This window comes from Protobothrops mucrosquamatus, unplaced genomic scaffold (assembly GCF_001527695.2).
Source record: "Protobothrops mucrosquamatus isolate PMUCROS unplaced genomic scaffold, P.Mucros_1.0 scaffold_294, whole genome shotgun sequence".
Lineage (NCBI taxonomy): Eukaryota > Metazoa > Chordata > Lepidosauria > Squamata > Viperidae > Protobothrops > Protobothrops mucrosquamatus.
Window position 1 is genome coordinate 2,229,879 of NW_015386370.1, and position 17,456 is coordinate 2,247,334.

At 35.3% G+C, this 17,456-nt stretch overlaps 1 protein-coding gene across 1 annotated transcript in view; it reads left to right on the forward strand.

The window, feature by feature from the left end:
- The window catches only part of KIFAP3 (kinesin associated protein 3), a 113,110-nt gene that overhangs the window by 91,513 nt on the left and 4,141 nt on the right, over positions 1-17,456 (forward strand). The window contains exons 18-19 of the mRNA XM_015832032.2: positions 8,156-8,345; positions 13,642-13,741. Coding sequence (XP_015687518.1) covers positions 8,156-8,345; positions 13,642-13,741 — 290 coding nt within the window. The remainder of the gene's footprint in view (positions 1-8,155; positions 8,346-13,641; positions 13,742-17,456) is intronic.

The window sequence follows — 17,456 nt, forward strand, 5'->3', positions numbered from 1 at the left end:
TTCTCACCTACATCGTCCATATAGGACGACTCGGGAACTCAACTCCTACCCCGGGCAGCTCACCTATCCCCTTATGCCCAGGGGAAAGGTATCAAGCCGTTTGACAGCTGATGCTAGCTGTCAAACCGGCTTTTACGCGAAACAGGCGGGAGGCAGCAAACAGCTGCGACCGACGAAGACGCCTGCCACCGGAAGTCTGTAATTCTAGTATTAATACCCTTCCCTCTGTATCTTGATATTTTAAATTGGCTCTAATTCCTTTTCTGATATAGACTGCTATTCCTCTCTGTTCCATTAGTGATGTATATAGTTCTCCTAGTTTCAGAAATTCCAAATATTTTCTGTGTAATTTTTTTATATGCACTTCTTGTAAGCATACTATGTCTACACCTTGTTTAACTAATTTTGTTAATATTTGTTTTCTTTTAACTGGTGCATTTAGGCCATTAACGTTAATTGATACTAATCTAATCTTCCCATCCATTATTTTACTTCTGGGTTTGTCTTGCTCTCGAACCTGTTCCTCTTTCTTTCCTTTGTCTTCTTGCCTCCTTACCTTCTCTTTCCTTCTCTCTCTCTTTTAACTCTAGTTGCTGATCTTCTTGACTTTTGGATTCTAATTCTAGTTCTTCCCTACTACTATTCTCTTCTTCCCCTTCTAATTGTTCATAAAATTCTCTTGCCTTATCCAAGCTGTCAATTTTAATCCTTCTCTCCTGCCATGTTATCAGCATCCCCTCAGAGATTAACCATCTGAATGGAATGGGGTTTTTTTAATAAGATGTGCGCTAAGAAATCTATAGTTTCTTCTCTGTTCCCTCACTTTCCTTGGAATTTGTTTAAGTGTTTGAATTTCTATACCTTTATAAATTATTGGATCTTCCCTTGTAATCCTATATATTAGGTCTCTAATTTTTTTTCTGGCGAATCTTATATGTATCTCACGTGGTAGTTTATTCCTTCGAGCATAATTTGTATGGATTCGGTAGACCTCGTCTATTTCTGGCAATATTTCTTGTTTATTTCTTTGTAGAGCCTCTGATATCAGCTCTACCATAATGGTGCCCAAATCTTCTTCCCTATCCTCCACCACGTTTTGAAACCTTAAGTAAAATGCCGCCCTACCTATTTCCAGATGTGTAGTCGATTCTTCCAATTTTTTATTAGTTTCCATCAATTTTTTTATCTACTGTGTCAACCTTTTTCCCTATTTTATCCAATCCTACCTCTACTGTCAATATTCTTTCCTCATTTTTCTCAATCGTTTGTTGTATTGTTTCAATCTTATTATCTAATTTATTCATATCCCCTCTCATTTCAATATGATTTTTTGACATTGTCTCCTGCATCTTTAACATTGTTTCTTGAATAGTTAATAACGTCTGCATGCTTTGCATATTTAGTAGTACATTTTGCTTCTCTGTCCCCAACATTCCCTCTATTGTTCTCTGTCCAGGGGGAGATGAAGGTGTCAATACTAAACTTGACATTGTTTTTTTCCCCGTTCTCAGTGTTGCCATCTTAATATCTTCTTTATCCACTACGTTTTCTTCTTTATAACCCTTTGTTTAGTCAGCAACCTTTCTAACTTTAGTCCTCTCTTCTCCTTCCCTAATCCTCTTCGTTTTCTTTTTATTATTTAACACCCAATCTCTCTAAAACTCCAATTTTTTTCACCCAACTTATATCATCAACCTTTAGTCCATTAGTCCATACATCCATTCCTGTCTCTTACCGCCCAATCACGTCCTCTCACCATCTCCTTCACTTTCCAAACTCTCCACACTTCCTGGTTCACCTCCTCTATTCTCTTCCAACCTCGTTTTCTCCAAGCTTCTCTAACGTGCCATTTCTCCGATCTCTCTAAAGTTCCAAATTTCGATCTATTCCCGTCACTTTCACCTCTGTGTTACGTCTTCTTGCCAATTCTTCGCTTTTCAAACTTTCTCCTCCTTTCAGCTCCAATTTCACCAGCCTCCAATCCTCTCCAGTGTACTGCTTCTCCGCGTTTGGCACAGCCTCTCTATCGATCTTCTCTCCTTCTAACCATTCTTCTCACTTTCACTTTCACCACCGCAGCACGTCCTCTCGCCGTTTCTTTCCTCCTTTCTCCTCCAACCTCACTTTCTGCAATCTTCTACAGCTCGCTGTTTTTCCGTCCTTCTCAGATCACCATTTTCACCGCCATTTTGGCTGTCAACTTGCCGATCGTCTTCTCTCCTCCCAGTCACTCCACCTTCCACTCTGTCTCCGTCTTTCGTCTCCCGACCTCTCCTTCCACACTCTTTCACCTTCTTCGTTCTGTGCTAGAGCACCACAAAACTTTCCTTTCTTTTATCTCCCTCCTGTTAATCCTCTAACTATTTTAATGCAAATCGCAGCTCTTCCCGCCAGGTCGCTGCTTATGCTGAGGATTCCCTCTTCTATTGAGCTTCCTTATAATACCAGAACCAACTGATAGGTAAATCTTTTAGACCTTTCTAATACTTTGGAATATTTTTATAAACTTTTAACTCACTCTATGACATAGTCCATTAAGTATATCTTGCTTCTGTATCCTTTGTGGTTAGTCGAGGCCTCAGATCCGCCATCTGTTGAAAGCAGAAGTTTTCAAGTTGGATTTAAGGGTTTTCCTTCGTCGTAGTGGGTGCCTGCCTCTCACCTCACTACTCCCCAAGGTTTCACCCTTTTCGCACGTAGCCCTCCAGACTCTCTGTGCCCCCGAAGGGTCTCCAAACTTGAAAAAATCAGAGCTAGAGGACAGAGATTGTCCTCTTCCCCCTGCACCACCTCAACATCACCACCGGAAGTCCCTATGCTACTAAGTTTTAATGGCCAAAAACATTTCTTTATCTCAATTCATAACAATGTCTTATATTCAACATACACGCCTTATCTATTAAAATATATTCTATTTTAAATTTTCATAAGATAGTCAAAACTCCATTCTTCTTCAGTCTTATTCTAGCTTTTTTTCTTTGCCAAGTCATCTTCCATGTCCTTGTTTTTGGGTCATCAAACCAATCTTCTTGTATTGTCATATATGTTATTTGGCGTTGACAAAACCATCCGGTCACCATTTTTTTGAGAGGACTAGTAAATCTGGCAGGTCATTTCTTTATTTTTCTGTTTCGACGTAGTTCTGAATTGTTTATCTGCTCTTCTAACTGTTCTTTTTCTGGATCCTCCAATTCCTTCTGATTTACATAGAAAACCTTTTCCTTTTTTCATGTTATCAGTGTCTTTTCTGGATTTTCAAATGTCAGTGTTTGTTGAGCAGTTAATTCTTCTGTCATGGTATTTAAATGTTCCACTTTTTTATTGTATTTTGTATAGATGGTTCTTTAGTTGTGGTCAAAGTTTGGGCTTTCGTATCCGGGCTGCCTTTTTGTTCTTTTCTGCAGCCTCTTAATTCTTCATCAGCTGTGATGAGAGTTTGAATAATTGTTTTCAACATTAAAAGAATTTGTTGATCTTTATCCGTAAGGAAATTCTGTTCCTGATCTTCTTCCATATTGGTATTTTAGACTAAAGGCTTTACAATTAGGAAATCCAAAAGAAAGAAAAAGGTTTTTTTCTGATTAAGAAGCACAGCAGAGCTTTTCACAGTTGTTGTTTCAAAATTTTCAAGGTTACATATGTCTTATCTGTTTTCTGGGCTGTCAGCCAAGCCCCTGAAGAATAACAGATTGAGATACCATGTTTGAACACACGGTGTCACCTCTACCCTTTGAGTCCCAGAATTTTTTAATCTTTTCAGTTTTTCTTCTTGTTTTTAAGGAAAAACCCAAATTTTCAACAGAGATAGATAGTAAAAAATAAAAAGTAAAAAATCTTTCAGCCCACAAGCTTTAGAAAATAAAATTCCAATTGGGATCCAATTATTTTTTCAACATTTTAAAACTCCCCTGGGTAGTCAGTCGCCGCTCTTTCTAGAGGGAGGGCTAAAATCTCCCCTCACCATAGGGGGGGAAATGCTTAGCATCCTGTGTAGGTACAGAAAGTAATTAGGGTGTAAAAGAGGTAAATCTCACCCAGTCTCTTCCGCGCTGCTTTAAGGTTGCCTGGTGGAAAGTGTGACTTCGGCTGTCTGCCGCCTAGGGACAAACCATATTTCTATGGCCAGTCCTTTCGTCCGCCAGTGTGGAGGGATCGCCAGCTCTACCCGAGTTTCTGCTCTCCCGCGATCCAGCGAGAGCCTCCCCTTTATTGCTGGATTCTTACAAGCAAAGTCAAAGAGGAAACTGGCAGGAAGTCATAAGTGGAGATCAATTGATGTTGTGCATAATAACCATGAAGGATTCGCCTTACAATGGCAACTGGAACTGCCAAATTTGCTTTATGAACACATCACTTAGCACCAGAATTCCTAGTCTTGGTTACTGTTGTTAACCAACAGGATTACCTGAATGAACAGTTATTCTTAAGAGCAAGACGAGTATCAGATGATAAATGAAAATATATTTACAAATTGCATCCACTATGTAAGAAGAATATTTCAGTACAATATATTTGTTATACTTACTGATATTTATAGGCAAACTGGAAATACAGGACTCATGAATGCTTTAACATGAGTATGATGTATTTTTTATATATGAAATTCTTTTGGAAGGGTTTCTTTAATTGTTCAGGGAATCCTTACCCAATATGTGATGTGGATAATATTTACTTATAAAAACAATTGTAATGCTATGTAGAGCATAATGTATCAATTTATTTTTTAAAATGCACAGAAACATTGCTAAGCATGCTGGACTTCATTTTCTTAAATAAATTAAATATTGCAAATGATTAATTACAATATTTTCATAGCATATTATAATAGATGTAATGTTATAAATTTTTTAAAATGAATTTCTTTTGAATATTTTTGTTATATTTTTTTTTGCACAATCATCACAGAATAATTTAAAATTTACTGTTGACGTATAGTGGCACTCATTTGAATCATGGCCACATTTAGAATTAAAGAAAAGGATACTGTAAAAGTTGTGTTTCATCTTAGTGTTAGTTAAAGACCAGTTGCTAAGGCAGAAATAGCATTTGTCATCTTGATTGTGTCTTAGTTGCATCTCAAAGACACCATTGGCTGAAAGACTCTGCTCCTGTGGCTCAGGAGAGGTTGAGACCATTGGACACATACTCCTTCGATGTTCCTTCTTTAGAGCTATTCGGAAAAACCATATCCTCCCCATAATTGATAGGTATCCTGGTTGTTCAGAAAGTATTTGTCTCCAGTGGCTGCTTAAGGACGAGCAGGCAGTGATCATAGCGCAGGTGATTGGGGATTCGCCAGAAACATAAACATTTTAGAACTTTTTAATAATCTTTTATAATTAATTTTATTACGTGTTTTTATCCAACATTAGACTATATTCAGTGTATTTTTATTGTCAGGTCAGTATGATTCAGTTTTTCTGAAGGTAGCTAGTTTTTCTTATACTGTCTGTAAAACTAGGAAGACCTTGGTCACCCATTATTACATAATTTTTTAAATAATATTTTATTAGTTTTCTAATTTTACATTTAAGTATTTAGAAAGCAACGTGGTGGCTGGGTTAATCAATAGTTCTATAACATACATAAATCTTTAGTACAAATCTTAAGTTACAACATCAAATATTTCTTCTCTTTTCCCCTTAATATCTACTATCTCATATTAGGCTAATACAGTTCTTATTATATCAAATAAGTAAAAACATCATTATTACATTTATCAATAAATTTTAGCTTATACATATCTTAATTGCGTTTACATTCAATCCTTATAGACAATTAATGTCCTGTTATTAGTTTTTCCCAATCTTTAATTTCCCATCAATATTCAAATTAACATTTGATATTTATAATTTCCAAGCTTTACGTAACCAAAGTTTCCTTTATCTCAATTCATAACAAAATCTTATATTCGAAATACACATCTTATCCATTTGAGTATAATCTTGTTCTATTCTCTAAAAGTTATCTATTTTCCACCATATTAAATCATCTAATTAATAATACAGTATCCCCTTCAATAAATCAAAACCATTATATATATTGTCTGGGTTAACCAATAAGTCAAATATAATCATTTTTTTTTTCATTTGGGTCTAATTTTTAAATATTAAATAGAATCCTTATTTTCAGCTGATTTCCAAATATTTTAAATTAAATGACCAAAATTCCCCTTATCTCAATTTCTCCCTTTTTCCCTTTTGATACCAAAGTCTATTAGTCTTGTTATACATCTTACCCATTCAATTATAATGATACTTTATTTTCTAAACATTTTCTATTTTCCACCATATTCAACCCTCTGGTTAGTAATATGAAATCCCTCTAATAAATCAAAACTCTAATTTTCTTCAGACTTACTCTGGCTTTCTTCCTTTGCCATCTGGCCTTCCATGTCAGTGCTTTTAAATCATCAAATAGATCTCCCTCTATTATATATTTTATTTGAAATAAGAGAGACCATTTAGTTGCCATTTTTTGGAAGGACTAGCCCATTTGTGTTCATTAGATCGCTTCCCTATTACTCCAATTTCCCATGATTGTCCTGATATGTTTATCTTCCATTCAATCAAGAATGGTTTCATTGCTTTCAACATGGAAAGGATCTTTTCCTGATTTTCATCCATATTCTCTTAATAGTGTGTTAGGTTGAAGTCTTTAAAATCCGACATTAAAAAAAAAATTATAACTAGGTAAGGGACCTCTATTTCACGTATTATAGGTGGTCTTTATAGTGGAAGATATTTGTCAAATAAAAATTTATACTCCAAGGTATTCCATCATCTTGTGTAATAACAAATGTTTCTCATATAAAGAAATAGGAAAGCAATTCCCCACATATAGCTCTGAAAGTCAGTAAAGGTTTACATTCATAGTTCAAGCAGGAGAACTATGCCGCCCAGAAATTCTCTTTACAGCTGAGTTTCTCACAGGCGCTATCTATCAAGGTCGAAAGAGTTTTATCTGAAGTCTGGGCTTCAAGCCAAGTCTCCCTTAGGCAATAACAAGTTGTAATACCATACTTCGCCACAAGATGTCACCAATGCAGTTTAAAGTTTTTTAAGTCCAAAATTTTTATAATCCTTTTTCCAGTTTAATTTCTTTCTTTCTTTCTTTTTAGATAAAAACAAAAGTCTCCATTAAGAATGAAAAAAATTTTGGGTCCCCAAATTTCAGAAACATATAGATCCAATTAGATTAAAATTGTTCTTATAGTGCTTTAACTCCCCTGGGTAATCAGTCACCGCTGTTCTTAGAGGGTGGGGTAGAAATTCCCTTCCCTCTCTCCTCACAGGGGAAAAAATACTTTGGGCAATTTTTGCAGGAAGAAAAAAAATACTTAAGGTCTTAAAGACAAGATCAGATCTCACCCAGTTTCATCCGCGTTACTTTAAAGGTGCTTGACTTCGGCTGTCAGCGGCTTAGTGATGAGCCATATTGCTATGGCCGGTCTTTCCTCCATCGGTTTGGAGGGCTGCCCCGGATCAAGTGGAAGGGCTGCCGCCCTCCCGCGATCAAGCAGGGGTCCCCTCCTTGCTCATCGCCCCTACAAAGCGACTTTTGGCCCTTTCTAGGGTCCCCCAACGGAGCGAAATCGAACGCGGAAGACGGAGCTCGCCTTCAAGCGTCTGCTGGCGCCGCGATGGCAAACCGAAAGTCCTATTGATTACATCTTTAATTGTAATATATTGCTATGTCTTCTTGTGTTGGTTCTGTTTAGTTTTGTTTTATTTGAATGTTTAATTTATGTGTTGGCCTTTGGCTGTAATAATAAATTGATTGATAGTTGCATCTCATTGGCTATGTGAGGTAGAATCCTGGATTAAAGATGGCTCTTTTCAGACCCAACAGTGCTACTCCTAAGCTCTTGTTTTTTATTGTATTGTCACTCTTTTTTTATAAATTAGCTTTAAGATTTTGACTGTTACTTTTACTCTCACAGGCTAAATAAATTACATTTAAAGCCAAAACTCCACCAGATGTTCAAATAAGAAATTAATTACTGCTTGCTTTTTGTTTGCCGTTTGAGCTTGATCTTCCTGTTTCCCACTTCCTCATCTTCTTGCAATACTGTTTTTTGATATTGTTTTGAAGGCAAGGATAACAAAGAATGCCATTGAAATCCTAACATTAAATTTCTAAATGGTCCAAACAGGAGTATGATGAAGAGTGGGCTAAGAAGATACAAAGTGAAAAATTCCGATGGCACAATTCTCAGTGGCTAGAAATGGTGGAAAGCCGGCAAATGGATGAAAATGAGCAATACCTGTATGGGGATGACCGCATTGAGCCCTACATTCATGAAGGGGATATTCTAGAAAGACCTGATCTTTATTACAGTGCTGGTAAGGCTGACACAAAAAGCAATTATAGAATTCTCCTTCCCATCCCAGACTTCTTGAAGTTGCTTCTTAGAACAGATATGCAATACATTCCTCTCATATGCATGTTCAATATTAATATTAAAGTTAAGGCAAGAGATTTTTTTGTTTATATTGACAAGCAAGACTCTCACAGGTTTTGAAGACTATTTTGTTGATCTGGTGGCACAGGCTATATCTTACTTGGAAGATTTTTGTAAAGGTTTGCTGGTTTGAAGGGGTTTAAATAGACAAATAACCTATTATACGCATTACAGATAGTCCTTGACTTACAACCATTTGTTTAGTGACCGTTCAAAGTTACAATGGCAAGGAAAACAGTGACTTGTGACCGTTTTTTACACTTACTGATCATTGCCACATCCCCATAGTCACATGATCAAAATTTGGATGCTTGGCAACTGGCATGTATTTATGATGGTGGCAGTGTCCCAAGGTCACATGATCATCTTTTGTGACCTTCTGACAAGTAAAGTCAATGGGGAAGACAGATTCACATAATGACCATGTTACTAATTTAACAACTGCAGCGATTAACTTAATGACTGTAGCAAGAAAGATTGTAAACTGGGGGAAAACTCATTTAATGGCATGCTTTAGAATGGAAATAGAATAGAATAGAGCTGGAAGGGACCTTGGAGGTCTTCTAGTCCAGCCCCCTGATGGACTCAACTGTAGTCGCAAGTCAAGGACTACCTGTACAGGTAGTCAATAATAATGGTGATGATGATGATGATGATGATGTTGATGTTGGAAGGGACCTTAGAGGCCATCTAGTCCAACCCCCTGGTCAGGCAGGAAACCCTATACCATTTCAGATAAATAGTTGTCCAGTCTCTTCTTAAAAACTTCCAGTGTTGGAGCATTCACAGTTTCTGGAGGCAGGTTGTCCCACTGATTAATTGTTCTAACTATCAGAACATTTCTCTTTAGTTCTAGGTTGCTTCTCTCTTTGGTTAGTTTCCATCCGTTGCTTCTTGTCCTGCCTTCAGGTGCTTTGGAGAATAGCTTGACTTCCTCTTCTTTGTGGCAACCCCTGAGATACTGGAACACTGCTATCATGTCACCCTAGTCCTTCTCTTCATTAAACTAGACCTTGACTTAATAATAGTTCATGCAGTGATATTTCAAAGTTACAGCAGCACTGAAAAAAGTGACTTATGACTGTTTTTCACACTTAGAACCATTGGCCTGTATTTATGACAATGGCAGTGTTCCAGGGTCATGTACTTCCCTTTTGCGACCTTGTGACAAGCAAAGTCAATGGGGAAGCCAGATTTATTTAACCATGTTATTAACTTAACAACCGCAGTGATTCACTTAGCAACTGTGGCAAGAAAAGTCATAAAATGCGGCAAAATTCACTTAACAAATGTTTAGCAACCGAAATTTTGGCTCAATTGTGGTTGTAAGTTGAGGATTACCTGTAATGCTCACTGATACTTACATATAATTGAATACATGCATGCATGCATATATACTTGGGTAATTCCAGATCTCTTCCTTCCTCCAGCCCCTCTTGATGCAGCTTCAAATTCAGAGAATGCAACTCCTAAACCATCTCTTTGTCTACAGACTTGATTGTCACACTCCTGTGGCTTACTGTGGTATTAGCCATGCCCAATTATTCTAAAAATCCCTGTTTGGAAAGGCCAATGGATCTTAGCAGACCATAAGCCAGAATTCTAATAATAATAAGGCTTATGCACTGGAAGAATTATGATCACTTGCTCTTATAAAATAATGGGAAGCCATAATTTGAATTACACCTGGTAACTGAGCTTCTTTCAGTAGAGGTGTTGTTACGTAAATCCTAAGAGGTCCTATCGCTACACAAACAGCTGCATATTGTATCAGTAGAAGCTGGTTGTCAACTTTAGAATGAGCATGGTTGCAGCCATCTTTTTCCTTCTCATTCCTAGTTGCCACATAGCATGGAGGGAGGGAGTTTGCCAGGTGTTGTGCTAGACAAAACAGACTTTCTCTCTTGGTCTTTCTCTCATGGGAACTAAGGTAATCAGCTGCTGGGCGTTTCATGAAAAGCCCGCCAACAAGCTGAGTAGGGAAACGTAGTTGCTTGCATAGTTTTGTGGGTGGGATTTCTTAACTTTATATTGGGGAATTGTTATGCATCTCTTCAGACTTGGTTTCACTTTTGAAGTACCGATACTCTGTATCAATAAACATGTTCTTTGAGGAATTTGCAAGCCTCGGAGTTCTGCTTTATTTGTCTCTGTCGATCGGAACCTTGATACTGGTACTGTTGAAGCTGTGAGCTGAAAATCTAGTGCAGCCATAGTTCTGAAGGCCTAATTTCTGAAAACCATTATATAAAATTAAGCAAAGAATTTAAAAGTTTTTTGGAATAGGATATGGCAGCATTCCTGAGGCTAGAAGTATTAATAATTTCACTTAAACACTTTTACTTTCCCTTCAAACTGATTGTTTTTTAAAATAATTAGCTACAAGGCACAGAGATGCTTTTGATTGCAGCAGCATATAAATATATTCAGTAAATAAAAATCAAATTGATAATAATCCAGATGTGTGAGATTGTATCATATAGAATTTTTCTATTTAAAAGAACAAGGCAGTTTTATAGAGTAATGATATTAAATTAGGAGTGAATGGGTAGAAGAAGATTGATGCCGCATAACATTTGCAATTCCTAGCTCTGATCTAAAATTTTATAGTGATATACTCTGATCTCTGTTTAACTTACATTCTTGCAGTATGTGCCTCTCCAAGGAAATTTGGAAAGAAATATGTTTATTCAATTCATGTTGCTATTTACACCTGGTTATAACATAAGCAGATAATCAAAAAGGGAAATTTATCTATATGTTTTCCTTTGTATTTTTTTTAGTTACAATATGTTTGCATATATTTGCTTGGATTAGAGAAATCTTTAAACGATTCTGATTTTTGTTTGCATCTGTTTTATCTGATGCTAGCTTGTCACAAATGCTAAAACAATTGCTACTTGAATTTATCAAGTAAATTTTATTTTCAAATTCTCATTTCAATGGAAACGTAATGAACTGTGGAATGTATGCATTTTGTGTGTGCGTGTGTATCTATATATATAGTGTATGTGTATGAATATGTATGTGTGTATGCTATGTCCTTGTGGTCATAAGTTGAGTACCTGTACTTTCATTTATTATGAAATTGTTACTTTTCACTAAGGTTTAGTCTTTCTAGCTGCAAGTCTCCCTCCCCACACCATACTTTATGAGTATGATTGGGTGTGTGTGTGTGTGTGCATAGGGCACAATAATTACAAGAGAATCTCTTCCTACTTAAGATGGTCCCTTTTGCAGGGGATTTCTACCCAATCCCAATATAATATGAAAACTAAAGGAAGTGGAAAAACACTTACTTTTGTAGTTTGTTTATTGTCTTATCATCATCACCATCCTTCCCAGTAGAGGAGAGTTGAGGATAAAATCATGGACCATCATCCTACTCACAGAATCACAATGGGAAAGTATACCAAAATATGCAGGTCTCAAGGGAAGGTGCCTCAAGGCCTGGTGGCTAGAGCAATGAGTTTGTAATAATTCTGAAATATCAGTAGTTAAAAGAGTTCTGCCTCTTGTTTCTCTGCCAGGTTTTTTAGAGTAAAGTCTAATGTACTGGTTTGTGACAGGCAGGGGTGTTATAAACCAGCAAATTCTAGTAGTTCTTTCCAACACAAAAACCAGTGGATCACTTTCAACTCTAGATTTTGCTCAATCATCTCCCAAGATCCAAACATAATTTGTTGTTCTGGAATAAGTAGAAATCTGATTTTTACTTCTGAGTCTTCTGGGTAGGAATAATTCTACTGAAAACCTAAAACAAGGAAGATAAGACCTATAACCAAGACCTATAAACAAGAAAAACAAAATCATCTGCTGCATATGTTGCTTGTATTACCTCAGAAGTTGTCTTAAAGCTTCTCTTAAAAACTTAAAAACAGTTCTTCTATATAGAACTTTTTCATAAATTAATTTCTCCCCTGAAAGAAATAGTTATCAGTTGCAGTAACTGAACTTGCTTTTTCACTATTAGGTCACATCACTTTACATCTCTTGACTGTATCATATGGGTTTGAAATCTCTTTGTCCTTTTTTCCCACTTCAATCCCACATCTTAAGAAAGCAGAACTCTTGGAAACAATTTCTTCCAACAGGAACTTTTATTAAGAGTAGTTGATAGCAGGCATAATAGACAGGAACTGAGGGATTTCTTTACAGATTGATTACTTTAAAGTGTCCCTAAGGAAACCCCACCCCATAGTTCACCCGTCCATCGTGGGAAAGGGGAGATAACATCAATCTGGCTCCGTTTGTAGTGTGATGTTCCACAGCTCTTCACACTTCCTTTTGAGAACGGAGAAATAAGCCAGGTCCTGGAGGCTTGTACTTCTCCCCCCTCCCTTTCCTAGCTGCCCGGTTAGGGAGAAGAAGGTTCAGAGAGATGCATAGTGCAGGAGGCAGTTTGTTACATTGTAATGGATAGCAGACATGGAGTCAATAAACAAAAGATTACATTATAGCGAATAGAAGAAGTGAAAGCAATAAACCTGCATGCCTATCCCCCCCGCCCCTTGGAAGTATGGCAGAATCCAGGGAAAGGTGAGATTTGATTTTAGATCAGAGGAGATAGATAGAAATGAAATATAACAGGATTCTGACACATCACTTTACATCTCTTGACTGTATCGTATGGGTTTGAAATCTCTTTGTCCTTTTTTCTTTATCTCTATGTGGTCTATAACAGTAGGCAAAGAAAGGAAGCAAATTCAGCAAATTATGCCTTGTAGAGTAAAGATCATTTACCAACAGTGTAATAGCAATATTATGTTCTAGTCATAAGGAAGAAAGATAATTTTAAGACAAAGAAGCTTTTTCTTCATAACCTCTTTCTTGTTCTTCTGCTGAAAAATACATTACATACATCTAATATCACGCTTGTGTAGAAAATAATAACTGTCCATGCATCAAAAGAGTCAAATTAATTTTTCACTTTGAGCATTTCAAAATCCATGAATCCACTTCCAAAAGTCTTCTAAAGGTTTGACTGGAAATGTTCAAAGACATAGTTATATAGTTAGTGGAAGTGACAAATCTACCATCGACAATGTAGTTTTTCATTATAGTACATGAAACTAATGCAACTTAGTAGTTCCAAAATAAAATGTCTTAAGTCTCTACTTTTAACATTTTACTTTAGAAATATCACATTCATGCCCTATTTTTTTCTTGTTTCATAGATGGATTAATAACACATGATGGAGCAATAAGTCCTGATTTCTTCAGTGATTATCATCTTCAGAATGGAGATCTTGTGAATCAGCATTCTTTCTCTGGCAGGTAAATTGCTTCTAGAAAAAGATAACTATATCAGAAATTGTCACTCGTATATTTCCAAGCAAATGTTTTAGGATGTGAAGCTGTACTTGAGTTATTTCATGGCCTGTAATATTTGGCAGAAGATGTGCTATGGTAAAATAACATAAAATATGATGCTCTAGAGAAGATTAGTAAGTAGAGTACCAAAGACATTCTGGCTGAAATCCCCAAAACCAACAATATTTGAAATAACCTCCGGTAGCTGGATTCACATATACTGTATCATAGGCTTTTTTCGTACTTACTAGTCCCTATTGTTGCATTAGGTATTTTGCTTATCTTTAATAAAGTCATTTTATCAAACAGAGAAACAAAGCTGATCATAAAGTTCAATATGACAGAAGAAATTGTGAAGCATCTTCTCTATTTATAAACATATATGTAAAATCAGAAAATTGAAATGGACATGCAGAAATATTGAACATTAAAAAAAGTTCATAAACCTAAAAACCACTATATTTGGTAGCAACATTCACACTATTAATAGCTTGAAACATTTTAGTCATAGTTTAATCATAGAATCATAACTCATGATTGTGTGGGTTAAATGATGAGTTGCTCTATAAATATTAAGTACAATCTTCTAAGATTTGATTGATAATTTTCAATTGTGCACAAAGATAAAACTATATGAACTTTGATTGGATTAAGGTATTCAATAATAATTTTTCTCTCAGTGGACATGACTTTTCATTTGTATTAATTTAGCAGTATCTAAATTAATTTAGCAGATACTGTAGCAGTATCTATAATCTAGATACAGTAATTTTATTTGCCAAATTTGTAAGGGTGTCCAGTTCCATAAAAACTGAGCAATTAAAGTTTTAATTTTCTCCATGTCCCAGGAGAAAACTGTCAAAAACGGTTAGCTTTTGAAACTTAGCAGTAATTCCTATGGTCTTATTTCTCACTGAACTTCCTCCAGATGTACTGCTACGAATGAACCAGTTCTTGAGTTGTAGTCATCTGGGCTGTATAAACTGATTTAAACAATAATTGAACATAATATAGAAGTATTATTAAAGAAATGTATGCTATATACAAATCTGTAAAAATAAAAATTATAATAAATGGGAATGGAATGTGCAAATGCAAACCTGTTTATTTTAATGAGTAACTATGACCTTCTCAGTTTCAATCCAAAGGAAAGAATTCTGATTTTATATTTATCCTCCCCCCCTCTTCCCAAAACTGCTTACAGAAGTATGTGAGACAGAAACAAGGAAATTCGATGTTCTGAAGTTGACTGGTCAAAACCACTTGAATTAATGTGACAGCTCATAAAATAGAACAGTTTTTAGGTGGACTCTATTTTAGTTTGCCAAAGTGAATTTTCTTGCAGGAAGTACCCTGAAGGTTTATTTTAATTTCCAGACTGTGGCTTTGATCTCTCTGTTCAGTCACTTCTCAGGTTACATAGCCATTTTTTCTCACTGCAGTAAATCAGCAACAGTTAAATGGAGTAAAATTTCTTCCTTAGTGATCACTTGCTGTTAAATGCCAAATTATGGCCAGCAGAATCCTTGTAGAGCTCCATTATATGTTTAATTATCTTGTCTTATGTAAATTCTATTGTGTTTTTCTTTTTAAGGTAACTGTATAATTGTATATCTGAAAATTCACTAGCATTTGTAAAACATATCAGAGCTAGATATATAAGTTAGCATGTTTGAATAATTCCAAATTAAGGAGCAGGAATAATAGCTTATTTCTTGAGGGTTATATACCTCTTGCTCCATTATTTAAATTAGAGTATGATTGTTCAATTGGTGCAATGGCTTTGACAGTAGCCTATAAAGAAATTTTACAACTGTTCAAATTTTATGTTTCAATAAATTCCAAAGTAAATAAATTCTGACACAACCTCTTTGGGTATAAAGTTGAACACAACATCTTTCTGCAAATTTCAATATTTGTATGTAATTGTTTACAGAAAAATATGAATACGCCTGGTGCAGAAATTTGGACACTTTTCCAGTTGATTCAGTTCTTTTTTAACTGCATACTTGTTAATACAGTTCTAAAATGTGATTCCAAATTGAACAAATAAGCTCATCTTCTTAACCTCTCTGGTTGTAATTGCTGTTCTGTCTACTTTCAACAGTCATAGGCTGGTCTACGCACTTCTCAGAACATTTGCAAACAAAAATATTCATTCTTTTAAAATGGGAGGACTATACAAAAATCTCTAAGCAGTTTCAGCTAGTAATTTCAAATGTGAGAAATATTGTTTAAGAAATAGAAATTGCATGGAATTGTTGGAGTCAAAGCAAGTTTTGGGAGACCAAGAAAAATCTCTGCTAAAAGTGCCTAAAATTGCCTATATCTGTAACCACTGAAAACCATTCTCTTAACCTATCAGAAATCTATGGACAGATCTCAAAACCTATGTTTCACTATTTTCTTATTTTAAATCTGTAAATAACCATTTATAAATAAGTTCAGATTTGGAGAATGACCACAGAAAGAGTTGGCTTAGCTAATGGATTGTGAAAATTGGTCATAAGCTGTTTTTTCAGGGCTATTGTAACTTCAAATGGTCACTAAAGGGATGGTTGTAAGTTGAGGACTACCTTTATCTCAATCTGGTATATTTGTAATATTGATGTATTTGCAGATTGCTGGAAGAATAAAAAGTGGTTTTAAGAATATAGGAAGATCCAGCCCAGATCCAGCCCAGATCCAGCCCATATAGTACATTGTTATTGAAATATGACACACAAGTAGAACAAATCAGAAATTGCATGTTATATTGGATACAAAATTTCAGAAAAGTAAACACAGTATGAAAAAAGTTATGGTGAAAAAAAATCAATAAAATTCACTCCCTGTTATAACTTTAGGAGGAATTGGTATAAAATATTTACAGAAGATATATAATTTTGTCAATAATTATCAAGATGGCCTTTATTTATTAAAATTATATACCACCCAACTTCCAGTGACTTAGTTTACAAAATATTAAAAAACATTTAAAACAAGAAAACAACATAAAAAGGAGCAAAGATGGCAAAGATAAGTAACCCAGATGGGAACAAAGAAAAAGAAGAAAAGGGGGCTTCAATCATGCTTGTCAAATGCCTGAGCAAAGAGTCAAGTCTTCAAGATTCTTTGAAACATCATTTGGGTTTGACCTGTTCAAGTCTCAGGGAGACTCTCATTCTAGAAGTAACAATCATGTAAAAATAATTGTTTAAAGTACCAGAATAAAGAAAGAACATTTAATCATGTGAGTTGGTTGTGTATTTAAAAAAAAACCAAAACTGCTGGAAACAAAAACATCAAAATATTCAGGAAATCCTAAAATTTGAACTGAAACCACAAAAACTCTTATTAGAAAATTCCAGAAAACATAAATGCAAAATCAATAGCATATGTCCATAATAGAAGTCTAACCAAATGTAAGTTAAAAATGGTTCCCTTATACATTACACAGTAGGGCAAATTAAAACATTCAGAATATGATTTTTAAGAAGAAATTTAATAGATGAATAAAATAATAATAAGAGATGAAAGGATTTAAATGTATACTGGCAATTATTTTAATGTGTAATGTATATACCATATATCTACGTTGTGGTCAGCTGTTGGGAAAATAAATGAAGGGGTAGATGTGTTATTAGAAAGTTTTTCCATAATGTTTTTATCAACATTTTTTCCTTTGTACTTATTATTC